The sequence below is a fragment of the Argentina silus genome, assembly GCF_951799395.1.
Source record: "Argentina silus genome assembly, chromosome: 18".
NCBI lineage: Eukaryota > Metazoa > Chordata > Actinopteri > Argentiniformes > Argentinidae > Argentina > Argentina silus.
The window spans coordinates 14030399-14041326 of record NC_139672.1 but is presented as its reverse complement, the minus strand read 5'-3'; the positions used below and the strand labels follow the sequence as shown (position 1 = coordinate 14041326).

Sequence of the window (10928 nt, the reverse complement as noted above, 5' to 3'; positions counted from 1 at the left end):
ATAGAAACCTATACAGAATTAATTTTTTCTTGTTTTTAGGTAGACATTGGCTGATGATGTCATGCTAAGTAGAACTGATGATGTCATGGAAGTAGAATGTGCTCAGAGTTCTCAGGTTTTGTATAACTTGGAAGCTTCGTCATGTCATGTCATGTCATGTCATGTCATGTCATGTCATGTCATGGTTGCCCCTCTCTCACAGTGTTGCATGTTGTCAGTCCTGTATATTAAGTCATTGTGGAGACGTCAGGGCATTCAGGGAAGTCACTACTGCACTGACCCTCCCTGGTGTAACAGTACGGTAAGGTACAGGCCCCGTCATCGGTCCAATCTCATACAATACGACCTTCATTTGTATTTTTTGTTGTAATTTATCTTAAGTTTTTGTACAGTTAGCTCTATCATATACATATCCTCAAACCAATACTGTACCTAAAAACACAACCGTAACACTGCAATAGGTAACTCTAGGGTCAGCTCCTCAACCATACTCCTGCCCTGCCTGCTTTCTTCGATGTTCCCTCCATCCCCCATTTTACTTTGGTTGTTTTAAAGGTATGTGACCATTTAGTCATCTTAATTGTAAGTCAACATAACTTGATAGTAACTGAATAGGAACTTATTGTTTGCAATAAGTTGATAACCATATGCAAGACCAATAAATGTGTTCATGTGACCTAATGGTGTTGTTGTTGTTTGTGCGTGCGTGCGTGCGTGTGTGTGTGTATATATATATGTGTGTGTGTGTGTGTGTGTGTGTGTGTGTGTGTGTGTGTGTGTGTGTGTGCTTGCAGAGAAGAATGGTCCCTAAGATTCTTTCTTCAATGTCAACAATAAGATAAACAAAATGGATTGTGATTATGTTATTATCAGACCTGGGTTGAATAGGTTATTATTCAAATACATGAGATGTGTTTTATTTAACTTGCCCACCGCAAATAGACCAATAACCCTACTGAGAATGCCAGAAAAGGTCTATCAAGCGAATCTGAAGTATTTGAAAACAATTCGGCCTAGACAGGACTAATTTTGAGGCCTGGCGTTGTGTCTTTTCTGGGATTTATATAGCAATAGAAAGGTCCGACTGGGATCCTTAGCCTTACTCTAAGTTCAGGTCAAAGATGGTAAGGATTAAGGTAAGGATGTAGGCTAGGGTAAAGGTAGGGTCCAAGGATTCCATCGTATAACAATCTCAGCTGATGGCCAGAAGGAACCGACCAACTACATCCAGCAGAGGGAGCTCTTAGTTGATTCACAAGTTATCAGTTAGTCCACAGTCGCCTACCTGTTTAACCTGTTGAATATGTACAATTCACTTCGGTATAATGTCCGAGTAGAAGCCTACATACCCTATTGGGCACACGAAGCTCTACTTTCATGACATTTTCACGTTTGTTGTTAATTAACTATACAGTTAGTAAACTGTAGCACTTGAGAGAAATAGAAGAAAAAAAATAAACGTTCTCCATTATTATTATGACAGTAGGGTACTACTTTAGTAAGCACAGTTAGAACTTCATACAGTTTGAAAACAGTTCCACGGTTATCCTTTGTTTACTTCCAGCATGCATGTGGTTTAGGAAGTAGGCGGGGCTGGTAGAGTGATTTTGTGGTGTGAGAGTCATCTTCCAACGCTGCGCTGCGTAGACTCGCCAATATTTGGAACAACGGATCGGCCAAAGCTCATTCGCTTGAAACTTCAGATGATTTGCAGATCATGCGCGCAGCGCCTTACAGACTAAACTCTGTGAACAAGTAGCCTCTAGTCTGGTATTAAAACAACAAGGACAACATTGTATCGAAGTTCTTCTAACTGAAGTAGTCTTTTACCTGGGGCTGCCTTCAGAGTGGTTCATGGCGATGGTTTGCGCTCGATTTAGGAATTTAATTATTCTCAAGTCAATATTTTGCAACCATGAATATATTTGCTGAATTCTGCTTGGTAACTTTCAAAGTTGTCTGGGCTTTTGTTTTGTCCGCGGCGCAATGGGTCGTGCGTCCGAAGGAGAAGAACGTTGCGGGCCAGGTTTGTGTGATTACGGGGTCGGGGAGCGGTCTGGGTCGCCTGTTCGCCAAGGAGTTTGCCCGACGACGTGCCACGCTGGTGCTTTGGGATATTAACCAGCGAAGCAACGAAGAGACTGCGGAGATGGTGCGACAAATCTACAGGGAGATAGCCACCGCTAACACCAATGGTTGGTTAACACCACCTTCTTGGCAAATGTAGTCTGTAGGCCTTTTTTAATTATTTATTGTATCTAAATAGGACGTGGCATCTCTCTCTTCAGGTTCTGTGGATGGAGAGGGGAATCGTGTATCTTTGCTCGAACCCAAAGTGTACACCTACGTGTGCGATGTCAGCAAGCGAGAGGACGTGTACCTGACTGCGGATAAGGTGCGACGTGAAGTGGGAGACACGGACATTCTGATCAACAACGCCGGGGTGGTGTCGGGACATCACCTGCTGGAGTGTCCTGACGAACTTATCGAACGCACCCTGACGGTCAACTGCCACGCCCACTTCTGGGTTAGTTGGTCACTCACAACTCGCTTTAGTTTTTTATCATTTCTAGTGAGTGAAGCGCAAGTGATTGGTCTGCTAAATTGACATTTGCTTTTCTTAGGCCTACCTGTGACACTAGTGCAAGCTATCTTTTATGACTCTTATGATGCGATATTGTTGTTACATTTGTTGGTGGTATGCAGGTTCAGATGGGAATTTTATATAAGGTCAAAACAGTGATTTACAGTATGACTACTGTGAAGAAAAAGGTATCTGCGGATCGCGGTCATGTTCCGCGATGTGAAGAATGGTTGATCTACCCCTCCGACTCACAGTTGAACTGATGGTGGTTTGATTTTCTCTATCTTCCAGACCGCCAAGGCGTTTCTTCCTTCGATGCTGGAGATGAACCATGGACACATCGTGACTATAGCCAGCTCACTGGGCCTCTTCACTACTGCTGGGATCGAGGTATAACATTTATAATACTGTAGGCATCCTCCATAGCCCGAGAGCCACTTAAAGGTGTGTGTGTGTGTGTGTGTGTGTGTGTGTGTGTGTGTGTGTGTGTGTGTGTGTGTGTGTACATTACAAGTTAGTCTGCAGCTAGATACAGTATTACATAGACTCTTCATTCCTGCCATATGAATCTTCATCAAAGACCTGAAGCCAGACCCATTTGTCTCCCAGATATAACTTGACTGAGTAATAACTAATAAGACTGTAGATGAGTGTCTTCTGTAGCGGAGGTGGTTTAGAATCACAAAGTCTTGTCTGGGACTTCCAAACCCAGATATAGCCTTTGTACCACAAGTACTAGCCCTCATGCCTCCTACATGCGAGAGGTCCCAAGTTCAAACCCCTTCGGTTACACTTGCATACGCTACATTTAGCATACGCCACATTTTTTTAAATGTCGTATTTCTCTCCGCTGTCTCTCCCCAGGACTACTGTGCCAGTAAGTTTGGCGCTATAGGCTTCCACGAGTCGCTCAGCCACGAGCTCAAGGCAGCAGAGAAGGACGGCATCAAGATGACGCTGGTCTGTCCTTTCCTGGTCGACACTGGCATGTTCAGAGGCTGCAGGATCAGGTAGGAAGGAACCCTGCTGCTGTACAATCATAATGGGTTTGTTTGTTTGTTTGTTTGTTTGTTTGTTTTATTATTATTAACTGTAGTCAGGCTAATCTCTCAAGAGACAAAACATTATGATGAAAAGGATTGACACAAATGTACAATGCGGTATAGAGATGTATTTTTATTCGTAAAAAAACTTGACTTGACTCTATGGTGTATTCAGAGAACAGCCTATTTCTTAGCATTACTGAGTAAATTATGTTTGAGAATGGAACAAGATTGGGTTGGGAAGAATATAGTAACGATCAGCTCTATGACAGGTTTACCTTTTCAGTCACATGTGAAACCCTGAAATGATTTGCTCATGTAATATGGATAATTGATCATATATTTGTGTTACCTGGGAACGTAACGCAATCGCAAACTATATATCCGCACAATAATGTTTTCTAATCAATTTAAACTGGATTTCGTGACCATGACGTCCCCTCGTCGTCTCATCCAGGCAGGAGATAGCCCCTCTGTTCCCTCCCCTGAGACCTGAGAAGTGTGTACAGCAGGCCATGAAGGCTATCCTGACAGACCAGCCCATGATCTGTACCCCGCGCGCCATGTACATGGTCACCTTCATGAAGACGTAAGTCCAACACCCTGTCGTCAGTGACTTACCTAGATGAACGTAGTTCAAGTTTATTTGTTACGTCTCATACACGAGTGCAGGGAGTAAAATTCTTGGGCTCGGTTCCTTGACAATTCAGCATACAATACAAATAATACAAATAATACAGATACGCAGTAGTGCAATGAAGTAAGACAAGACAATAAGTGACAGTACAATATAAGTGAGACGGTTGGACAGTGACGATCGTTGGGGACACAAGACAGTAGACATGACACAATTGCAGTATAAATAGTAGAGTAAAAAGTAAAGTGGTTCAGTGGAATGTCATAATTATTGCACTGTGCCGTTGGTGTAAGAGGTGTTGTTAAAGTGACTGTGTGCTGGTAGAGTCCATTCTGTGGGTGTGCTGGGGGTAAAGTCATGGGTTCGGGGTAGGCTTGTTCATGAGCCTGATGGCCTGGGGGAAGTAGCTGTTGGAGAGCCTCTGAGTTTTGGCCCTGAGGCTCCGTCTTTTGGACGGCAACAGTTCAAACAGGCTGAAGGGATATACACACAGTGGGTACAGCAGGCCATGAGGGTCTACCCAAACAGACCAGCCCATGATCTGTACCCCACACGCCATGTCCATGCTCACCTTCATGAAGACGTACGTTCATATCAAGGCCGAGATGGCTTGTACATTTCCAATGGCTTCACCTATGAGTGCATTCCATGGGCAAAGCTGACGGAATATTAGAATATTCGCCATTGTTAAAATAAAAAAAATAAAAAAACATCATTTGCGTTATTTCTACTGTACACATACCCATTAATTTATTTACCTGTGTTTTACAGTATCCTACCTTTTGACGCCATCGTCTGCATGTATCGGTTCCTTGGAGCAGACAAGTGCATGTACCCCTTTCTGGCTCATGGGAAGGAAGCCATGAACAACAACGTGTCTAAGCCTGGGTTTGTGTCTAAGCCTGGGTTTGTGTCTAAGCCTGGGTTTGTGTCCTAGCCGCTGCTTCATCATGGATTCAGTACCAGCTCTTGTGTATTCAGTGGGGTGAAACGTTTTGATGTGAGGTTTCAGAAAGCTTTGTAAGATAATCTCCCTCCTACCCCCTTGTACAAGTTTCTCTCCTGTTAAAAAAAAAAAAGAAAATCCTTCTTCTAGCATTGTGACTGCCAACGGCCCCTGGTCCTAGCATTGATTACTTTATCTTATGATGACTGATGGATAGATGATTCACTTACTTAAACAAATGTAAGTCGCTTTGGATAAAGGCGTCTGCTAAATGCCGTAAAAGTAAATAATCTTAAATCCATTGTAGGCTATGAATGGAAGGTGAACTTGGTGCTATGGAGCTTTCTGGAATCTCAACTCCACCCTGGAAGTTACAGTTAGACATCTGATTTGAGATTCTGGTCTACATGACACATATTCATGTCAGTTCTACACAGTACAAGTCCATCTGAATGTGTATGAGGTAGTATTACATGTTGGGGGGATTTTTAGCTCTCTCTGGGAATGAGATTCTGTTCTATTCTCTGTGGTGGCATCCTACTGAAGACCAATGGAAATGAGAATAAAAACAAATGAACTTTGACCTCTAGACTGAGTTGGCAGAAAGAAATGTTTACCACATGGTACCTCTGGAACACATTGTGTACTTCAACGGTTGATCTGTTGCCTTGGTTTTCTGTTGACCTTTTTTTTTTTTTTCCTGGTATTTGTCTCAAACATGACATTTGACAGTATGTTACTGTACGATTAAATCTCGTCACTTTTTGGTGACAGTCTTCCCTCTGTTTGGTTGGCTTCTTCCCATCCTTCCAAAGTTGGTAACGCATGTTGTCCTCGAGTCGTAGTATTTGAACCTTTTAAACTCCATGCCCTATTTGACAGTCGAACTAAACTGCTTATAACATTAGAAATATGATGATCAGATGCAAAAGCAGGATGCCATTTGATAGGTAACACCTTGACGTTGCCTATCATATGCTCAGATCATAGTTCAGAAAAACATACTTTATCTCCTTGTCATGTGTAGTAATTTAATAATGAAATTAAAGCAGCAAAACTTAAGAGGTTGAGGAGTTTAGAGGTTAACCTGCTCTAATGGGGTGGAATCTTAAAAGTGAGAGTAGCAGAAAAAGGACCCTGATTAATTATGGTTGCAGTTATGTACACCGATCTCAAGTTAAAATTCCACCCATAGAACCCACAGTATAGGCTCCAACTAATGTTACTATTGCGCCACCCTTTTTCAGACGTATTCCCTTGTGCATCCATTCCCGTTTAAGTCCACATGGGGGAGCTAGAGCATACTTCAGGAGAAGGGTGGGGATGAAAAGGAAACGCGTCAGCATGATCCCAATATGATCCCATGATCCCAATCACTCACATACACAACCTGTTTCCTGTAAATTACCTTTGATTCTACAGTAGGATCTACTGGGTTGGACATCCAGCTGACATAATAACATTCTATGTTTAGTCTATGTATTCTATGTACTAGTCTATGTTTTTATTATAACTAAACTTCACTATCCAAGGATAGTATGTTGTTCTGCCTACAACTGTACCTTGAACTTCCTGTGATTGTGTAAAGACTGTACTCTGGGATTTACTCTTTCATTCAGCCGGTTGCATTATTACAGAAGGTGAATTTCATACTTCACGGCTTTCATGATTTATTACTGTCTTTCCTGTGCACCCACAAATGCTGTGTTGACCCAATGTGTCAATGTGTGGTACATAAAACCTCTTGAATGAACTCTTCAATTAAAAATGTATTTACATTTATTTTCAGGTATAAAAGATTAACAAACATAGAGAAACATGATTTAGCGGTAATCTTGATGAGTACATTTTTAAACCACCATTATGACCCTGAAAACATGAAATCTCTCAAATGGAAATTATGCAATTGTGATAAGTAAAGCCGAGGTCTATTCTAACATGCTTTTTGTTTTTCAGTTCAAGCCGATGTCTTGGCAAAAAATAGGGTCCAAGTCAATTAGAATGGTTTTCATTATCGAACTGCACCTAGCTCCTTTCCTGAGAACCGTGTCAATGATGGCACGAGCTCTGTCTGCTCTTTGGGGTATCACCTTGGACATCACTGACTCTACCTCCTGTGGATTCATCACTTCCTTTTCTTGAAGCTCGTCCAGTAGACAGTCCAGATTTGTGTCTGATACTCCGCTTACAAACTTTGTCCGTAGAGACTTCAGTTGCTGCAGAGTGTCTGAAGGTCTCTGACTGCATGAAGGTCTCTGACTGCATTCAGCCTGTGGCTTCTCCAGCGGTGTAGCACCTTGTATGGGGGGAAAAAAGAGACATTCATCTATTTGGCCTATTACGGTTGTGTTCGTTGAGCCAAACCAGTGTTGGTGAGAGAGGTTGAAGTTGATCCGTTCTGCATTTACGCTGGCTAATCCATCTGCAGATCAGCTTTACAGTCCTATTTCTCAAATCATCTTTAACCTTGAATATAGGGACTGATTCATTTCAGACCTGGGATACAAGATGAGTGAACTGACCAGGTATTATCCTGAACCCGACCACCAGAATTTAGGGTCAATTCCATTTCAATTCAGTCAATTCAGGAAGTCAGCTGAAAGTCTATTGAATTCCAATTTAAATTCCTCATTGAAAACAATTTTCAGCTGACTTCCTGAATTGACTGGATTGAATTGACCCCAACCTTGCTGACCACAATACCTAAACTCTGATGATTGAGTAATTAGCTCAATAAGGTGGACTGGGCTAAAACTAGAATATGCAGCCCTGGGTGAGTATTAGACAACATGGTCTACAGTACAGAAACAGCATAACTATCTTTGTACAGTATGTATGTCCAGTCAGACTTATAATAGGTTCAGCAATGTATAGATCAAGTCTCTATTACCTTGTTTGGGAACTGCTCCTTGTAATGTTGAAGCAAGCTTGTTAAGTTTCATCTTCTTCAGAATTGTCAGTGTGACATTCAGAGCACGCTCTTCGTAGATCTCCACAATCTTGCCTGCGATGTCCTCCCTCTCAGGATTCTCCAGATCAGCTTTTGCGATTGGGTCAAAGCCATCATCCTCCACGGTGAGGTTATTGAGGTGCCATACAAATTTATTCACTTCTTTCAAGTCCATGCCCTCCAAAGCTTTCAACAGCCGATTCGCCATGGCTATCACTGTGAATCACTGCAAACACAACATTATATCATTGGCAGGTGGAATAAGAGAGATTCTGGATATCGAGATGCTTGTGAGTCAAAGTGACCCGGACATTAGAGAAGGACATACACACCTCTACACACACAAACCCATGAGGAAGCATTGTATAGGGTCATAGAATTTACATTTACATTTATGGCATTTAGCAGACACCTTTATCCAAAGCGACGTACAACAAATACATTTGTTTAAGTAAGTGAATCAACTATCCAACAGTCATCATAAGACAAAATAATCAATGCTCACACCAGGGGCCATTGGCAGTCGTCATTTAAAAAAAAAATATTTTATTAGCAAGAGAGAACTAGTACAGGGGAGAAGAGGTCTCGGGGTTAGGGTTAGTATCGGGGGGGTAGTGAGGGTGAAGCGGTCTTTAGGAGGGACTGTTAAGCTGTAGCTTGAAGAGATGGGTTTTCAATCTACGGCGGAAGATCGGAAGTGACTCTGCAGTCCTGACCGTTGTGGGAAGCTCATTCCACCAGCGGGGCGCCAGGACAGTGACCTGCCGTGACCGAGTAACGCGGCCACTGCATCCACGTAGAGGCGGCGGTGTCAGGCGGGCAGCCGAGGTGGAGGAGCGGAGTGATCTTGCAGGGGTTTGGGGGCTAACCATTGCTTGCAAGTAGGGAGGGGCTGTTCCCTTTGCCGCCCGGTAGGGAAGCACCAGGGTCTTGAATTTAATGCGAGCTACTACGCAAATAAATATACTAGCTATATTTAGCTACTAGCTTAAATATCATTACGGAAAACCATCAGATCAGTGGGATAATTATCCGCTGCCAGCAATCGCCATTTCACTATTTAAACCCAGGCCGATAGGCTGGCCTGAATAACATAAAGTAAATCTATGTTTCGGCGATATGTCGAACGCGTGCGTAAAATAGGCCTTTTCATTCCTTTACAAAAGATAGCGTGCATTATGTAGAGGACAAAATAAAAACATGTAAATAACGGCTTTTAGTCGGGTGTTTCATGATCTTTCTCACTTTTACAATTAGTTGTGTGTCTGTTAAGATCAGACTTGGAGAGGAAGTGCCTCTAACATACCCGATTGCTACCCATGTAATTACGCTTGACATTAACTGAACTCCTTCATTCACGATTTGCATATATCAGCCTAGAACAATTGTGTTAAACAATGGTTTTCAATGTCTTACCTTGAAGTAGGCTGAAATGTTAATACTTTCGTCGTTCTACTTTGGCTTAAACACGAACTTCAAGGCAATGGGACTTTCGCTCTCACGAATGCAACGTGATGCATGTTTTAACCAATCATCAGCCAAGGTTCGGATAAAACGGAAGCCCATTCCCGCCAAAACAATGTTATATACGTATAAGTTAGTTATGAGATACGTTATATTAACTAATCTCACGATTTTCACATCGCACAATTGTATTAAACAATGATTTACAATTGCTTACCTTGAGGCTACTTGAACACTTTCGTCGTTCAACTCAATGATGGCTGAAATAGGAATTCGCTTGTTTTTATAGTTTTGGATGGGTTACTTTCACTTTAGTACATTATGTAATGCAACGTGAGGCATACCTTATGTTTTAACCAATCATCACCCAAGGGTTGAGAAACGAGAACATTAGACAAAGAGTTTGCTCCTTGAAATGACTAAATTCACACCTTCCACGTAGGCAATTAATAACTTAACATAATAATAGGCTCTACGTGGGCAAGAATAAATAACCTTGCCTGACAACAACATGATAGAGCACCAAAGAAAGAATGGACGCAATAAACGATAAATAAGAGATGACAATCCAATTAGCTTCGAGATACCTGTCTAGAGATAGGAACACGTGAGAACAGTAATGGGGTATTTACTTAAAACACAATAACCTATAATCAAAAATATTACCTTTTCAAAAAAGATCAATAGGGCCTACTGATTTTTATTTTATAGCTGTTTATTTGATATGCTGTAGGGAGCAAGATGATGCATCTCAAGTGATGCAATCCTGTCACCAGAATATCTAACAAATTAAATAAATAAATCCAGTGGAGGAGTGCAGAGCCCAGGAGAAGGGTCATGGGAGGCAGTATAACCTGCCACTGAAAGGAATTAATCTTCTATGGCAACACTCACATGCACTAGACACACCTGTTTCCTGTCAATGATTGTCCTCCATGGCTCAGTTAGTAGAGCATGGCGTTGTGGGTTCGACTTCCGCTGGGACCATATATACTAAAAAAGTATGCACTCACTGCAATGTAAGTCGCTTTGGATAACAGCGTCAGCTAAATGGCAATTGCATATAGCATATATTATTATTATATACAGTACCAGTCAAAAGTTTGGACACACCTTCTCATTCAATGGTTATTTTTTATTTTGATTATTTTCTACATTGTAGATTAATATTGAAGACACCAAAACTATGAAGGAACACATATGGAATTATGTAGTAAACAAACAACCAGAATATGTTTTATATTTTAGATTCTTCAAAGTAGCCACCTTTTGCTTCGATGACAGCTTTGCACACTCTTGGCAAG

The 10928-nt window shown here is 41.7% G+C and overlaps 2 protein-coding genes across 3 annotated transcripts; one reads left to right on the top strand and one right to left on the bottom strand.

Moving 5' to 3' along the window:
* The first annotated feature begins 1827 nt into the window (after positions 1 to 1827).
* On the top strand, positions 1828 to 6865 carry rdh10b (retinol dehydrogenase 10b). Its single transcript, XM_083689561.1, has 6 exons — positions 1828 to 2195; positions 2289 to 2527; positions 2876 to 2974; positions 3449 to 3594; positions 4085 to 4216; positions 5036 to 6865. The coding sequence occupies exons 1-6, from the start codon at positions 1916 to 1918 to the stop codon at positions 5199 to 5201; spliced, it is 1062 nt and encodes a 353-aa protein (XP_083545687.1). The 5' UTR covers positions 1828 to 1915; the 3' UTR covers positions 5202 to 6865.
* Positions 6866 to 6966: 101 nt separating this feature from the next.
* Positions 6967 to 9918, bottom strand: LOC310818574 (uncharacterized protein). 2 transcript variants are annotated; one of them, XM_083689563.1, is made up of 3 exons: positions 9842 to 9918; positions 8101 to 8386; positions 6967 to 7506 (listed from the first exon to the last, which is right to left on the bottom strand). In XM_083689563.1, the coding sequence occupies exons 2-3, from the start codon at positions 8366 to 8368 to the stop codon at positions 7163 to 7165; spliced, it is 612 nt and encodes a 203-aa protein (XP_083545689.1). In that variant the 5' UTR covers positions 8369 to 8386; positions 9842 to 9918; the 3' UTR covers positions 6967 to 7162. The 2 variants fall into 2 exon arrangements, with proteins under 2 accessions (XP_083545689.1, XP_083545688.1); XM_083689562.1 differs by lacking the exon at positions 9842 to 9918 and adding an exon at positions 9577 to 9742.
* Positions 9919 to 10928: the final 1010 nt, after the last annotated feature.

Excerpts from the sequence above, each read along its gene's own strand:
- rdh10b (XM_083689561.1), top strand. The coding sequence starts at position 1,916 with ATGAATATATTTGCTGAATTCTGCTTGGTAACTTTCAAAGTTGTCTGG. Across the intron at positions 2,196-2,288 it reads AGCCACCGCTAACACCAATG|GTTCTGTGGATGGAGAGGGG; the intron begins GTTGGTTAACAC and ends CTCTCTCTTCAG. Across the intron at positions 4,217-5,035 it reads ATGGTCACCTTCATGAAGAC|TATCCTACCTTTTGACGCCA; the intron begins GTAAGTCCAACA and ends TGTGTTTTACAG.
- LOC310818574 (XM_083689563.1), bottom strand. The coding sequence starts at position 8,368 with ATGGCGAATCGGCTGTTGAAAGCTTTGGAGGGCATGGACTTGAAAGAA. Across the intron at positions 7,507-8,100 it reads AGGAGCAGTTCCCAAACAAG|GTGCTACACCGCTGGAGAAG; the intron begins GTAATAGAGACT and ends CCCCCATACAAG.